The sequence below is a fragment of the Aulonocara stuartgranti genome (genome assembly GCF_965226115.1).
Source record: "Aulonocara stuartgranti genome assembly, chromosome: 3".
Lineage (NCBI taxonomy): Eukaryota > Metazoa > Chordata > Actinopteri > Cichliformes > Cichlidae > Aulonocara > Aulonocara stuartgranti.
The window spans coordinates 74995067-75012540 of NC_138941.1; the positions used below are offsets into that span (position 1 = coordinate 74995067).

The 17474-nt window shown below is 45.3% G+C and overlaps 1 protein-coding gene across 2 annotated transcripts in view; it reads left to right on the forward strand.

The window, feature by feature from the left end:
* The window catches only part of LOC309703496 (uncharacterized protein), a 288348-nt gene that overhangs the window by 74342 nt on the left and 196532 nt on the right, over positions 1 to 17474 (forward strand). For both annotated transcript variants that reach the window (XR_014275912.1, XM_082528368.1), the window contains exon 6: positions 14692 to 15018. Coding sequence is in view for 1 of the 2 variants with exons in the window: in XM_082528368.1 (XP_082384494.1) it covers positions 14692 to 15018 (327 nt within the window). In the remaining variant the exon portion in view is untranslated. The remainder of the gene's footprint in view (positions 1 to 14691; positions 15019 to 17474) is intronic.

The following is a 17474-nucleotide window of genomic DNA, read 5'->3' on the forward strand; positions in this document are numbered from 1 at the left end:
TTGCACTTTTAAATAGAAATATCAATGACAATAAAGTGGAGTGACCAGTGCAGATTAAACAGAGTACTTGTGAAGCTGCAGGGTAGCTTCTGAGTGCTGTGTTGTGTGTGTTTAAGTGTTGTGGTTGAGGTGTCGTATGGCTTGGTGGTAAAAACTGTTTTTGAGTCTTATAGTCCGAGCAGACAGACTCCTGTAACGTCTGCCAGATGGTAACAAGGAGAACAGCTGATGTGCTGGGTGGCTGTGGTCCTTGATGATGCTGTGTGCTTTACGGAGGCATCGCTGGAGATAAATGTCCTGAATGGCAGGAAGCCTCGTGCCAGTGATGTGCTCTGCTGCCTTCACCACCCTCTGCAGTGATTTACGGCTGCTGGCAGAGTAGCTTCCGTACCAAACTGTGATGCAGCTCGTCAGCAAGCTCTCAATTGCACACCTGTAAAAATTTGAGGTGATGTTGGCGTTCATGCTAAACTTCCTCAGCCTCCTCAGGAAGTAAAGCCGCTGGCGAGCTTTCCTGATAGCAGTGTCTGTGTGAAGGGTCCAGGAGAAGTCCTCTATGATGTTGACTCCAAGGAGTCGTTGGTGTCGTTGTTGGTGGAGCCTTTGTGGAACAGGTGGATCGCTGATTACCTGGAAACACAAACACAGCTCAGACCACAGAGGAAAGGATGGCAGAACCCTAAAGGAAATGTGTACAATTCAAACTGAATTGGTCCTAGCACAGAACCCTGTGGCACTCAACACACTAAGTGTCTGACATCGTCAGTGGCATTTCTGCTTGTGTTGGTGCCTCAGTGTTTAATGTGTGGTGGCATCTGAGAGAAACAAATAAAATGCTGGGACTCTTTACTTAAATATCCTAGCCTTTTTTTTTTTTTTACTAAATTGACTAGGATTTTTCATCAAAAACTACCAAAAATCAGCATTTGATAGGAGAAGGTTACACCATGTAGGCTCTGTGAATTTTTGTGGCCTGAATAATTGTTATGATTCATTACATAAAACATGAATGTAATTTTTAATCCTGTTTTCCTGAAACACTGAACAATCATTTTGCCAACAGCAACAAAGCTAAGTACCTTCTTCTTGTTAGTGTCTATAGAAACACTATTAAAATTTGCAAATAAACAAATGTACAAACTGGTTAAAGAAAACTGTAGAAGAACTATTTTAGCAGCAGACAGCAGGTAGGTGTTGATGTGTGGCGTTTCCCTGCAGTCCACAGGAAATTTGAGTGATGGATCTACAACAGGCACGACTGTGAGAACGTTCAGAGAGGTGTACTTCAAAGGAAATTCAACACTCACATAGCCTAAATTCATTTTTAACCTGTTCTCCTTCGGGCTCTGAGCATGCTCACGTCATTTCACAGTAATAAATAAATAAATAAATAGTATTATGTATATGTGGCCATCTCCCTGTACAACCCTTCCCCATAACACACTGTTTACTGCAACAGCTACACATGTTCTTTTTCAGCTATTTCTTAATAAGTGACTTTTATGTATATATGCCTGTATATATTGTACTATTCTTAGTTAGTGTATTGTCTGTCTTTGTTAATGTTTGTTTATAATGGAGCACTGTAACGAAAAATAATTTCCCCTAGGGATCAATAAAGTATTCTGATTCTGAAAAATAACAACAGCATTGAAGCTAAAAAATGGAAGACGCTTTTACTAATTGAGTTTAAATAAACTACAGCTGTTTTCTTTTAAATTGATGCCAAACACAAGAAATGACCACCAACATACTGTGATTTTCACTTTGCACAACAATGAGTAATTGTTGAACACAAAAAGCCCCACACCTTTCACCACTACTATCCAGGCTCCCTCTACCAAACGCAGAATCACTGATATCTGCGACACACGGAGACTTCCTGTTAAAACGAAAGTAAACTTTGTGCGTGGGCGTGTTTGGGAGCTGCAGGTGTGTCCAGGTGTGGGTTCGTTGGGTCAGCAGAGGATCTAACGGGACTTTGTGTCGGTTTGAGTTGTTTTTAAAGGAGGATGAAGACGCTGGTGGTGTTCCTGCTCCTCATGAACGGTAAGAAAGTCTCTGTTTAACCTGCAGCAGCTCCACAGTCCTCTTTGACCGTGCTACACTCAGGCGCAGCTCGCTCCTCTGACGAAATTCACACAGTGTTGGAAATACAGATTTAATCATGAGGATTTAATAGTGAAAGTAAGAGGGAAGGTTAGAAACAGACCAGACTAACAGACGGTGGACTTTGTAGTCACAGATTGGATACTTCTGATATGGCAGAGCTAGCTAACATGCTAAAGTAGCCTCGGGTTGCGCTGTTTCCGGTTTGAGCTGAGCACGTTCAACCCTCTGAGTACTAAAATTCACGTCACTGTACCAGATTGACTAGTGTGTATATATATATATATATATATATATGTGTATATATATGTGTGTGTGTATATACATACAAAAAAAAAAAAAAACACCCAGCACGCCCCTGCGGGCGGTTTATCCTTCAAGCTCGGGTCCTCTACCAGAGGCCTGGGAGCTTGAGGGTCCTGCGCAGTATCTTAGCTGTTCCCAGGACTGCGCTCTTCTGGACAGAGATCTCCGATGTTATTCCCGGGATCTGCTGGAGCCACTCGCCTAGCTTGGGAGTCACCGCACCTAGTGCTCCGATTACCACGGGGACCACCGTTACCTTCACCCTCCACATCCTCTCGAGCTCTTCTCTGAGCCCTTGGTATTTCTCCAGCTTCTCGTGTTCCTTCTTCCTGATATTGCTGTCATTCGGAACCGCTACATCGATCACTACGGCCGTCTTCTTCTGTTTGTCTACCACCACTATGTCCGGTTGGTTAGCCACCACCATTTTGTCCGTCTGTATCTGGAAGTCCCACAGGATCTTAGCTCGGTCATTCTCCACCACCCTTGGGGGCATCTCCCATTTTGACCTCGGGACTTCTAGGTTATACTCGGCACAGATGTTCCTGTACACTATGCCGGCCACTTGGTTATGGCGTTCCATGTATGCCTTGCCTGCTAGCATCTTGCACCCTGCTGTTATGTGCTGGATTGTCTCTGGGGCATCTTTACACAGCCTGCACCTGGGGTCTTGCCTGGTGTGATAGACCCCAGCCTCTATGGATCTTGTACTCAGAGCTTGTTCTTGTGCTGCCATGATTAGTGCCTCTGTGCTGTCTTTCAGTCCAGCTTTGTCCAGCCACTGGTAGGATTTCTGGATATCAGCCACCTCCTCTATCTGCCGGTGGTACATACCGTGCAGGGGCCTGTCCTTCCATGATGGTTCCTCGTCTCCCTCCTCTTTCTTGGGTTTCTGCTGCCTGAGGTATTCACTGAGCACTCGGTCAGTTGGGGCCATCTTCCCAATGTATTCTTGGATGTTCCTTGTCTCATCCTGGACTGTGGTGCTGACACTCACCAGTCCCCGGCCCCCTTCCTTCCGCTTAGCGTACAGCCTCAGGGTGCTAGACTTGGGGTGAAACCCTCCATGCATGGTCAGGAGCTTTCTTGTCTTTATGTCAGTGGCTTCTATCTCCTCCTTTGGCCAGCCTATTACCCCAGCAGGGTACCTGATCACGGGCAGGGCGTATGTGTTGATGGCCCGGATCTTGTTCTTACCATTCAGCTGACTCCTCAGGACTTGCCTGACCCTCTGCAGGTACTTGGTGGTTGCAGCCTTTCTAGCGGCCTCTTCATGGTTCCCATTTGCCTGCGGGATCCCCAGGTACTTGTAACTGTCCTCTATGTCTGCAATGTTGCCTTCTGGTAGTTCAATCCCCTCAGTTCTGACTACCTTCCCTCTCTTTGTTACCATCCGACTACACTTCTCCAGTCCGAACGACATTCCAATGTCATTGCTGTATAGCCTGGTAGTGTGGATCAGTGAATCGATGTCTCGTTCACTCTTGGCATACAGCTTGATGTCATCCATGTACAGGAGGTGGCTGACAACTGCTCCGTTCCGTAGTCGGTATCCGTAGCCAGTCTTGTTAATGATCTCACTGAGGGGGTTCAGGCCTATGCAGAACAGCAGTGGGGACAGAGCATCTCCTTGGTAGATCCCGCACTTGATGGTAACTTGTGCTATGGGCTTGGAGTTGGCCTCTAGTGTTGTACGCCACATCCCCATTGAGTTCCTGATGAAGGCTCTTAGGGTCCCATTGATCTTGTACAATTCTAGGCATTCCAGTATCCAGCTGTGGGGCATTGAGTCATAGGCCTTCTTGTAATCAATCCAGGCAGTGCACAGGTTGGTCAGTCTGGTCTTGCAGTCTCGGCTGATTGTTCTGTCTACCAGTAGCTGGTGTTTTGCGCCTCTGGTATTCTTGCCAATTCCTTTCTGTGTCCCGCTCATGTATTGACCCATGTGCCTGTTCATCTTAGCCGATATGATGCCTGACAGGAGCTTCCATGTAGTACTGAGGCAGGTTATTGGTCAGTAGTTGGAGGGGACCGGTCCCTTCTTGGGGTCCTTGGGGATCAGGACCGTCCGCCCTTCAGTTAGCCATTCCGGGTGTCTCTCGTTAACTAGCAGCTGGTTCATTTGTGCTGCCAGACGCTCGTGGAGTGCAGTCAGCTTCTTCAGCCAGTAGGCGTGAACCATGTCGGGCCCTGGTGCTGTCCAACTCTTCATACTGGAGACCCTTTCTTGGATATCTGCCACTGTGATGGTTACTGGACCCTGTTCAGGGAGGTCGCTGTGGTCAGCCCTCAGATCCACTAGCCACTGAGCATTGCCGTTATGGGTTGCGTCCTTCTCCCATATGCTCTTCCAGTATTGCTCCGTCTCCAGCCTTGGTGGTGCTGTTCTCTTATTGTTCCCTTGCCACTGAGAGTACACCTTTGCTGGTTCTGTGGAGAACAGCTGGTTTATTCTCCTGCCTTCTATCTCTCTGGTGTACCTCCTCAAGCGGCTGGCCAAGGCTGTGAGTCTTTGCTTGGCAGTTTCCAAGGCCTCAGGTATGGACAGCTTGCTGTATTTCTTAGGCACCTTATTTGTCGCACCTTTCTGCAACTCTGTTAGTTGGCTAACCTCCCTCCGTGCTACTTTGATCTTGCCCTCTAGCCTCCTTCTCCATGGAGGGTACTGCCCCTTGTGGCTGTTCAACTTGTAGCCAAGCATCTCACTGATCACTGCTGCCGTATTGTAGATCAGCTTGTTAGTGTCGGTAATCGTGGTTGTAGGTATTGCCCGTAGTGCTGCATTAACATCATCTAGCAGACCTTCTGAGGGTACTTCACGTAATCTTGGTAACCGGCTACGGGGGATCCAGGTTTCAAGCTTGGCCATGATCCTATTTTTCAGGTCAGTTCCTCTCGCACTCAACGATCCTTCTCCTATCACACTTGGGGCTATGTACCCAATCTCGGGTGGGGGTGATGATATCTCCCCCCTGACCTGGCGTCCTGACTCCTCCTTGCCGTAGCATTTGTGTTGTACCTCGTCAATCTCTAGCTGTGAGAGCAGTCCCTTCTTTCGAATGTTGGAACACTGAGCTACTAGTTGTTTCGCCGTCATTGTGGATGTTGGGTATCGAAGAATCCATAGGTCCCTCATCCTATTCATGTAGCCCCTTCCGCCGGGGTTACTTGCGTAGTAGCATTCCAACAACGCCCTGTTTTCGTCCCTTGCCCACCGATGCCTTCTTGTTCCAGTAGCCCACTTTTCGTCAGGGTGCCCTGGTTCCTCAACACCTGACGCGGACCTTGTTGATCCGGGCGACGTCCGAGCCGGCATGCCTTCATATTTATCTGTCTCGCTCATGTCTGCGGTAGGCTTGCTTAGCATAGGGGGTCTAGCCTTAGGACCCTTACTGGATACAGACGCCCCAGGCAGGAATCGAACTTGCGATCCTCTGTTCCAAAGGCGTGTAGTTTAACCACTACGCTATCCAGCTGCATTGGTGCCGTGACCCGGATATATATATATATATATATATATATATATATATATATATACATACACACATATATGTATATATGTGTATGTATATATATATATATATATATATGTATATATATATATATATATATATATATATGTGTGTGTATGTATATGTGTGTGTATGTATATGTGTATATATATATATATATATATATATATATATATATATATATATATATATATATATATATATATATATATATATATATGAGTTATACCCACATTTATATATGTATAAAAAATAGCATTTGTTCGGCTTTTCATTTCGCCATTTGTTGATTCACTTGAAGAGCAAGTAACGTAATATTGGTCAAGTGATCAGTTTGATATCAATCTTTCGTGATGCACCGTCATATTTACATTATTTGTACGGTACGAATGATTTGCTTTGGTACCTGGTCAAACTTAAGCTCTCCTTAGTATGGCTGGCTCCGTTTCTCCAACAGCGCACACAGGCAGCAGCTGCCCCGCCCCCTCGCTCAGTCGCTTAGTGCCTGAGCTCGGATCATACCAATATCAGGGGGGATTCACGCACAGTCATAAATTCCCACAGTGTGCACTATGTGCTTCGAATATTGTGTGTACTTTTTGTTTTATACAGTTGTCAGCCAGGCATCTAACTATGAAAAATTACACTCCAAAAGACCCCGGGCTTCTGACAAAACAACCCGGGCTTAAGCCCAGTAAGCCACCCCCACGCTCCGCCCCTGATTGAGAGTATACCTTGAATTGTTCCATGGAGTACAGTCTGCCTTCAATCTCTCTGGTGTACCTCTTCAAGTGACTAGCCAAGGTGGTGAATCTTTGCTTAGCAGTTTTCAAGGCTTCAGGCATGGACAGCTTGCTGTACTTCTTAGACATCCCTTTCTTCATCGCACAATTATGCAGCTCTGGTAGTTTGCTAACTTTCTTCCATGCTATATTGATCTTGGCCTCTAGTCTCCTTCTTCATGGAGGGTACTGATTCTTGTGGCTGTTCATCACTGATCAATGCTGCCGTGGTTTAGATCAGTTGATTAGTCTCAATGATGGTCCCACTGGGGATTGCCTAGAATACATAATACAAACCTGGCCTGACATTCTTGCTCCCCCTTGGCGTAGCACCAGTTGTGGTCGCTTCTTCTGAATGTTATCCTCTTAATGCAACCCCCTTCTGCTTGAGTTACTTGCTTAGTAGCATTCCAACAGCAACATGTTCTCATCCTTTGCCCATTTATGTCTTCTTGTTTCAGTAGCCCACTTCTCATCAGTGTAATCTGACCGTTCACATCTGAGGCCGGCTGGGTTAGCATGGGGGTTATAGCCTGGGGACGCATAAAGGATAGAGACACCCTGGTTGGGAGTCAAACCCCAGACAAGAAGTTCCAAAGGCTACTCAGTACACTGGATAGCATAGTGTCATGTAAGCTTTGTGTCCCTGATCACTGATGTTAGAGTAAGTGGATCCAGATAATGAAAAGATATCCAGGGTATGCAGAACTCATAATATTTATAGAATTTCATAATAAAGGGCCAAGGTTTTGGTTAGCTGGCTTAGAGACCTGCAGCCAGCAGGTGTAGGCTCAAATGTCTCTGTCTTAAGCGTCTGATTTAATTAAATTTTTATTTGAGTGTCTAACTACAAAAGTGTTCTTTTTGCTCTCTGCAGATAAATGTGGGCTCTGAGACAAGCATCAACAAACAGTTAATTTGTTTTTCTGTTTGCGTGTTTCTTCACAGTTTTTCAGCATGCCCTGGCTGTCGTAGTGGAGGTGTATGAAGAGGAAAACTCTGTAATGTTGCCTTGTCAGTTCTCCAGTTATATACCTATACACCCAACAGTGATGTGGAATCGCAATGATATTGATCCCAAATCTGTCCATGTGCAACGAGAACGAGGAGATGATCTCAGAGGACAAAACCAGCATTACAGAGGACGCACATCAATGAAGCCTGATGCTATGGACACTTCTGATTTCAGCCTCACTCTGAGAAAACCAACAAAAGCTGACAGCGGCAACTACACCTGCTCCATCACAGATGGGAGCGAAGAAACAAGACTGGGAGATATACAACTGCAGGTCAAAGGTCAGCAACAGACCACAACATCTGCTGTAATTTCAGATTACATTCAGTTCTGTAGATAAAAGTCAGATTCAACATTTGCTAAATTGTTCTGAAACACCTGAAGAAATCAAAAACAACATTTCCCACAGATCTAGCCTTAGAGGAATTAGCAGCAAAGCTGAATAGAAGAGAACCTTACTGCTACAGCATTTGGAGTGTTTATTAAACATGGAGGCTAGATTGAGAACATTTAGAATGTTTTATTTACTGTAAAACACGGAGCTACCTGGACTAATTGGACTGATAAAATGCAAGTCCTGTAGGTTTTTAACTTGTCAGCAGAAATGGATCATCACTTTTCATCCATTTAGATATGATGTGAATGAGACTTTTAGGTTGGAACCACTGTCTTAGGATATGTCCATTAGGGTTGGGCGACTGGACGAATATATCGACTTTCGATAGTTTTTACAAGGGCTATTTATTTATTTACCCGTGAGTAAGTTTGCTAATAACGATGGAGCTAATAGAAGCAGTCAACAGAAAAAAAACTAATAGCGCTGTTTTAACAGCACCCTCTTTCATCTGCGAGCAGATGCACCTCCTCAGAGTGCCCCCAAGTGCTTGTCGATGGAGCTGCAGAATCTGGTGATAGCTTAGCATACTCAGCCAGATGGTGGACACGTACATGCTCATGCAAGTTAGTCGTGTTTGAGTGCTTTGCTCGCACTATATTTCTGCACAAGTGGCACACCGCTTTGATTACATCCTTAGGTTTAAAGCCAAAGAAATCCCAAATTGGCAGCTTTATATTTTTTTCCTGCTGTCAGCGTTAATGCGCCGTTATCACGACTAACGCGATTAACAATTAATCCATCTGGAGCGCGTACTGAGTCAAAACCCCAGAAATGTCTCTGTCAATGCATTTCGGCAGTTTGTCCATTCTGCGCTCCAGATAGGTTGAGAGCATTAAAAATGTTAATTGTGATAACTGCGTTAACGGGGGGGTTAGTTTTTCCATGTTTGAACTTCTTCTGTGTTGTAAACGCACAAATCAGTCCGCGCATGCTTACATTGCCCCGCCTGTTTTTCCAAAGATTGAATTTGCAGAGGTTCTCCACTCAGGAGCCTCAGCAAACACACCCCTGATTTTGCAGTAGTTTGTAACTGTAGCAGCATTTTATCACTTTCAGTTTCCATTCAAACAAAAATGATCCAGAGACTATTATTATATATGATTACTGGTAACAGGTGAGTCAGAGGTCAGAAATGTAGATACTCAGCTGTGCTTCAGTTACCATCAGTATGACTACAACTACATCTACTGCTGATACTTTGGTTTATTGTCCTCTCAGAAAAGCAGGTGGAGGTGAGTGTGGGTGAAAGGTCAGAGTCTGTCATCCTGCCCTGCAAAACAAAACCTGACCTGCCTGAGGATGCCACAGTGGAGTGGACTCGCTCTGACCGAGAACTGAAGATCGTCCGTGTCCATGCAAACGGAAGGGACCGCCAAAATAACCAAAATGACCTTTACTGCGGCCGTGCAAAGATGAATGAAGACCTGCTGAGAACTGGAGACCTCAGTCTGACCCTGAAATACCCCACAGAGAGAGACAGTGGAGGATACATCTGCACCATCTACAGGGACAAAGACATCCTGAGACAGAAAGTAGTGCTGCAGGTCAAAGGTCAGTGCTGTAGGTCATAATAGACCTCTGGTACAGAGGAGAGATTTCCACCTCCTAAAAGACAGTTGTCTTGAGGCAGCTGTTGTTATTTGGCACTATATAAATAAAATGTAATTAAATTGAATTAGAAAACCCTGATGGGCGGTAACATACACTCAACAAAAATATAAACGCAACACCTTTGTTACTGCTCTCATTCCCCATGGGATGGACGTAGAGACCTAAAATTCATTCCAGATACACAATATAACCATCCCTCCCAAACAGTGGTCACAAATCAGTCCAAATGTGTGGTAGTGGGCACATCTGCTATATTGAGATAATCCATCCCACCTCACAGGTGTGCCACATCAGGATGCTGATCTGACATCATGAGTAGTGCACAGGTGTACCTCAGACTGCCCACAACAAAAGGCCACCCTGGAATGTGCAGTTTTTTGCGCTATTGGGGGTCTGGGGACCCAGAACCGGTCAGTATCTGGTGTGACCACCATTTGCCTCATGCAGTGCAACACATCGTCGCATGGAGTCTATCAGATTGTCAATTGTGGCCTGTGGAATGTTGGTCCACTCCACTTCAATGGCTGTGCGAGGTTGTTGGATATTCGTGGGAACTGGTACACGCTGTCGTATACGCCGGTCAAGCACATCCCGAACATGCTCAATGGGTGACATGTCCGGTGAGTATGCTGGCCATGCAAGAACTGGGACATTCTCAGCTGCCATCTGCCCTGAACAATGCGAACCATGATTCATCCGTGAAGCGCACACCTCTCCAACGTGCCAGACGCCATCGAATGTGAGCATTTGCCCACACAAGTCTGTTACGGCGACGAGCTGGAGTCAGGTCAAGACCCCGATGAGGACGACGGGCATGCAGTTGAGCGTCCCTGAGACGGTTTCTGACAGTTTGTGCAGAAATTGTTTGGTTGTGCAAACCAATTGTTCCAGCAGCTGTCTGGGTGGCTGGTCTCAGACGATCTTGGAGGTGAACCTGCTGGATGTGGAGGTCCTGGGCTGGTGTGGTTACACGAGGTCTGCGGTTGTGAGGCCGGTTGGATGTGCTGCCATATTCTCTGAAACGCCTGTGGAGACGGCTTATGGTTGAGAAATGAACATTCAATGCACGGGCGACAGATCTGGTTGACATTCCTGCTGTCAGCATGCCAATTGCACGCTCCCTCATTGCTTGTGGCATCTGTGGCATTTTGCTGTGAGACAAAACTGCACATTCCAGGGTGGCCTTTTGTTCAACATCCTGCTGAAGAAACAAGTGGAGCTGAAAGTCAGAGGTCAGTGCTGTAGATACAGTTAGCAAACTAGCTAACCCTCTGATGACAGGGAAGGAGGGTGGGTGACCTTTCTCTCCTGCCACTCATCCAGGGGTACACTGAAGTACTCCCAAGCAAGCTCTTCCCAATAGGACTCATGCACAATTCCTGACTTTGGCACTACCATCACAGCCAAATCAACAGCTTTGCTTTCACACTCAGCTCTCTCTTTGTCACAACTGCCTGATACAGTGTCCACATCACTCCAGATGTGGCACCAGTCAGTCTTTTCCTATTTCTCTCATGAACAGAACCCACAAATACAATTCATCCCTGACCCACAGTGGGTACTCCACCATTATCCAGGTGGGAATCGTCTCAGCTTGTACACAGTGTTAACAGAGCCCCACTGTGCCCTCTGGGGTCACCTAATGATTTGCATAATGAGTCCCACTGTGGTAAGGACCCGCCACTGGATTTCATGGACTATAGGTTATTTTTATTTTTCGTTTTCGCAACTGTGGTTTAAAGTTCCAACACCAGTCATGTAGGAACAGCTGCTTGGAATGAGTTTCTGTATTTACCTGAGAAATCTGCCAACTTATCTAACTTTACCAAGCAGTAGTAGTGGAGAAGGGGGCATGCTGCAGCTCAGAATGATGCCCCCACACTGATGAGTCTATCCCAGTTACCATAGCCTGAAATGCAGGCTACACCCTCTAGATATCTTTAATAAATATATATTTTTTGTTTATGTAAACTTTTTGTGTGGACTCAGCACATTGTGCCAGTTCGTGACATGCCAGGGAATTGAAGGCTGTCAGCATCAGTCGAACAATGACAACTCGGTGAATGGCTGGACAAGCCCCGTGGGTCAAGGCCTGAGCAGGTTAAGTGTTCTCAGAGGAGCAGTGGTATGCCTCATTCAGTCCAGGTTTCTGGACTTCTGCTATCATCAATATGCATATTGTAGAGATCACGGAAATATTTTACTGCTACTATTCATAACCATCATCATTACCATTACATTAATTATCATTTCATCAAAGCATTTATTCAATAGATTACACATGTTCTTAGTTAAGATTATTACACCGATCACAGAGAGCTTCTGTCTGGTAAAAGGCCAGAAGCGTCAACGGGCGGGTTGAGGCCGAGTGCATTTTGAGGTCGAGACACACACACAAACAGTAGTTAGACTCATGATTAGGTAAGACTTCAAATAATAGTTGCAAAAGCTGGTGATTGCGAAATTGTGTCTGCCTAAGGGACAGTTTGTTCCAGGAGATAAACAGAGTTAGAAGATTACCGGGAAGCGCCTGGCCTGCAGACGGAGAAGATGTCCTTTTAAATGTGTCAAAAGTCGTCAACAGAATGTGTGTGTTTTTCAAACTCGTGTATGTATTGTATCTTCTTGACGCATGACGGGGCGTCATTAAAATGCCCTGATGTTATAAAACAGTTTATTGTGCAGTTTTGAGGTGAGATTGATGCTGATGGTGCAGTGTTCATCTCCCCACGCGTGTGTTCATTAAAATCATTGTTTGACTGAAGCTCTTCTGGACCATTATTGTTTTTGTGCTCACCCTCAATATTTGAACCCGTTTTTAACAATAACTTATAAACTGCTCTTAGTCTGGCCCCTCACCCAGGACCAGTCTCTCTTAGTTTCCCTGAACCACCTTCCTTGGTTCAAGAAAACATTAAATTACATTACATTTAACATTTCCTGCAATGGACACCTTGACTCCCCTTCAAAGAAAGCTTTGACTCTGACCAGTTGACTTTAAGAAGCAGCCAGATCTGCTCAGGATTAAACAAACAGAAAATGACAATTCTGTCTCCATCATCATCTGTTACTGTCTGTGCAGCTCATGTTGTGTTTATTGTCCTCTTAGTCTGTCAGGTGGAGGTGGAATCAGGGGTGGAGTCTGTCCAGTTACTTTGCAAAACCACAGGAAACCTCCCTGAAGATGCTAAGGCGGAGTGGATGGACAGTGATACCGATAAGGTCCACGTGTATGAGAACAGCTCTGACCGGCCTGAAGAACAGCACCAGGTTTACAGAGGCCGAACGAAGATGAATGAAGACCTGCTGAAAACTGGAGACCTCAGTCTGACCCTGAAACAGCCCACAGGCTGTGACACAAACACCTACACCTGCACCGGTGTAGCAGGGAGGGAAACATCCTGCTGAAGAAACAAGTGGAGCTGAAATTTAGAGGTCAGTGCTGTAGATACAGGTCAAAGGTCAGATGTTGTAATCTTCTTATCTGTTTCCTGTCAGTTAAATAGTTGTGATCAGTACTGAGAAGTTAAAGGTCACATGGTAAAAGGAAGTCCATCACAGACAGTGGGTAACATCTCTGTTATAGACAAAGAGTCATCAGTCATCATCCTGTCCGTACAGCTGACAACATGAAGCTGTTTGTAGAGCTCTCACACCAGTTAAAGAGCCAGTCCAGCTGTGACAGCCAGATGTTACTGCAGCAAAATACACATACATGAAAGGATCAGGTGCAAATATGTGGAGGGAAATTCACACTTTATCTCCACATGTTATCACAAGATTAGTTTAAAAAACATTTTTATAAAGAAGTGACCAGATTGAAAATGCAACAGGAGAACTGAGACACTGTAACTGCTTCTCAAAACAAAGGACAAATAAATCTAATCAATGTTTCTTGATCTTAATGTGATGTTCTATGAAAAATGAAATAAGCAACAAGTCTTCTCAGTGATGACTCCTCAAAGATCTCCTGTTACCTTCTGATCAGATCTGCTTCTTTCCTTTAGCTTTCTCTACAACTGTGACACCTGCTGCTCTCTGTACAGCTCATGTTGTGTTTGTTGTCCTCTCAGTCTGTCAGGTGGAGGTGGAGGAGGGGGCGGAGTCTGTCCAGCTGCCCTTTAAAACCACACAAAACCTGCCTGAAGATGCTGAGGTGGAGTGGAAGAACGGATTTTACAGGAAGGTCCACATATATCGGAACGGCTCTGACCAGCCTGAAGAACAGAACCAGGTTTACAGAGACCGAACGAAGATGAATGAAGACCTGCTGAAAACTGGAGACCTCAGTCTGACCCTGAAACACCCCACAGATAGAGACAACTCCACCTACACCTGCACCGTCTACAGCAGGGAGGGAAACGTCCTGATGGAGAAACAAGTGGAGCTGAAAGTCAAAGGTCAGTGCTGTAAATACAGGTCAAAGGTCAGAAGTCAGATCCATTTCATGCACTTTATTCCACTTATTCAGTCTGATGTTCTCTGATCTGTTTCTCTTGTTTAGTGTCTTAAAGGCTGCCAGTGCCTCTCTTTGCTTTAACCAACCTTTCTCTTTATTTCTGAGCTTTTTAAGGACTTTAACTGATGCTTCAACCTTTATAAACCCCACAGTGTGTCAGACTGTCAGTCTTTGCATAAGTTGTTATTGGTTGTTAGTGAGACAGCGTATTAAATTGCTTTCTAACTACTGCAATTTATTTGGCCTTTCTGGTGGCTCTATAATGTGCTTATAATATCCTTGTAAGCTCGAGATGATCCTAACTCCAGCTCAGATCACGCAAAAAACGAATTCCAGCATTTTTTCAACAACTCAAATCACATAGTAAGGCATGAGTTTGTTTCAGAGAAACAGAACCTCATTTATCTTTGGTCACATGATATTCTAAAGAACGATATATATAAACCAGGGCTTCCAAATGTCTCCATCCAAGCTCATGTTGTGTTTTGTTGTCCTCTCAGTCCCCCAGGTGGAGGTGGATTCAGGGGTGGAGTTTGTCCAGCTGCCCTGCAAAACCACACTTCACCTGCCTGAAGATGCTATAGTGGAGTGGAAGGACAGTAGCTATGATGAGGTCCATGTGTATATGAACGGCTCTGACCAGCATGAAAAACAGCACCAGTTTTACAGAGACCGAACGAAGATGAACAAAGACCTGCTGAAAACTGGAGACCTCAGTCTGACCCTGAAACACCCCACAGATGGAGATAACTCCACCTACACCTGCACCGTCTACAGCAGGGAGGGAAACATCCTGCTGAAGAAACAAGTGGAGCTGAAAGTCAGAGGTCAGTGCTGTAGATACAGGTCAGAGGTCAGAGGTCATGCAGGAGTTTATTCTCTAAAAGCTTTTAGTTTGAATCTATTTTCAGTTCATTCAAATAAAATAAATTCTTTGATGTTTTGATGTAAAAGCCAAAAATGTCAGGCGGAGCAACTGTGTGTTTAAATGAACAGACTAAGAAGACGATTACAAATCATCCTAAGTTTGGGGTGGTGACTTGTACAGAATGAGAGGCACCCTGAACCAAAACGGCTACCACTGCATTCAGCAACACCATCCAGAACCCTCTGCTAGTTGGTCAGGGACTCATCCTACAGCAAGATAATGACCCAAAAGTGCAAGCTATGCCAGAACTACCTCAGATAAAAAGAACAAGGTGGTAAGCTTGAAAACATGGAGCGTCCATCAAGTATCCAGACTTAAACCCCATCGAGCTGGTTTGGGATGAATTGGACAGAGGAGTGAAAGCAAAGCAGCCTACAAGTGCAACATTTATGGGAACTTCTGCAACAGATATAGAAAGAACTTTCTGAAGAATATTTGATTTCTATTGTAGAAAGAACGCCCCAGGTGTGTTCAGCTGAAGTGCTCTAATAGGGTGATATGATACTACAAGGTCATTAAGATAGCGATAGAGAAGAGGGGGCCTGATTATTTAAGACCTTGTATGTGAGGAGCAGGATTTTGAATTCTGGATTTAACAGGAAGCCAAAACAGGAGAAATCTGCTCTCTCTTTCTAGTTCCTGTCAGGACTCTACTGCAGCACCATTCACACTTTGTACAGCTCATATTGTGTTTGTTGTCCTCTCAGTCTCTCGGGTGGTGGTGGAGGAGGGGGAGGAGTCTGTCCAGCTGCTATGCAAAACCACAAAAAACCTGCCTGAAGATGCTGAAGTGCAGTGGGAACGTGAAGAACCTGAACCTTCATTGATCGTCCACGTGTATGAGAACGGCTCTGACCAGCCTCACAAACAGCACCAGGTTTACAGAGACCGAACGAAGATGAATGAAGACCTGCTGATAACTGGAGACGTCAGTCTGATCCTGAAACAGCCCAAAAAGAAAGACAGTGGGAGATACACATGTAGCGTCTTGACTAATGACAAAGTCACAATCAGATTCAAAACAGTGCTACTCAAAGTCAAAGGTTTGTACGCCCGCGTGTGTGTGTGTGCGCGTGTGTGTGTCTGTCTTATTTTCTGTGTGTGTGTACGGGTTCTTACTATCTTGGTGGGGACCAAAATCCCGGTCCCCACGGGGTTAAAAGCTATTTTCACACTCAAAATGTGGTTTTAGTGTCAGGGTTACAATTAGGTTATGGTTTAGGGTAAGGGTTAGACATTCATTTTTGATGGTCAGAGTTAGGGTAAGACGCTAGCGAAAACATTATGTCAGTGGGATGTCCCCACGAGGATAGTAATCCAGACGCGTGTGTGTGTGTGTGTGTGTGTGTGTGTGTGTGTGTGTGTGTGTGTGTGTGTGTGTGTGTCTCTGACTGTGTTGTGTCTCCTCTGCAGGGAGAGTTCAGGTCCAGGATCAAACAGGGGACATCAGGAACAGAAGCAGCTCCATTGATCTGACTCCTCTGATGGCTGATCAATCAGTTTGATCTGTGTGTTCTTTGATTATTGATCAGTGATGTCAGAGTGGAGTCAGTGTGATGTTGTTGTTGTGTGTTTGAGACTTTTAGTGTCCATGAAGGTCTCTGCTGCCGTAGATCCTCTGAACTGTGACAGAGGTCTCACTCTGGAGGAAACTCTCAGCACTTTCCAGCAGCTCCTCCATCATGGAGGACGTTCCCTCACTGTAACAGGTGGAGGAGAGAGGAGAGGAAACACAGGTGGATCCTCTGAGGAAGAGGAGCGTTCTCACAGTAATGTTACAACATGAAAAACAAAGGACATTATCACATACAGGGCTCTAGAGTGCGACCAATTTGGTCTCAAATGCGACCAAATTTTTCAGTGGTGCGACTAAAAAATATTTGGTTGCACTTGTGCGACCAACTGTTCGGGTAGCAAAAAAAAAAAAATCTGCAACCTTCCCTGTGGTCAACAACAGACACACATTTTGCCCCTATCGTGGACTAAACCAATCAGAGATAGTCAGGGGCGGGACCTCTCTGATTGGCCGTGGTCCAGTTGAAAGTGTAGGTGGAAGTGGGAGGTGAGTAGCTTGAATAAAGCGATATCAATTCATTAAATCCTGACTTTTAAATATAACTGTGTTTTGCCAGAAACGCCAGATTCTCAGATTAAAGCTCACAAAACCATTTCAACAACAACCAAACAGCAGATGAGAGCAGGTACACGGACTCCACACAAAGACGTAAACACAGACCGACGCATCAGAATCAGCTTTGTCTTTCTCGGCTTTCTCACCCGACGGCCCGCAGACGGACACGCTGTCGGAGCTCAGCGATCCTGATGCGTCCGGTCCGCGCTGTGATTGCGTCTTTT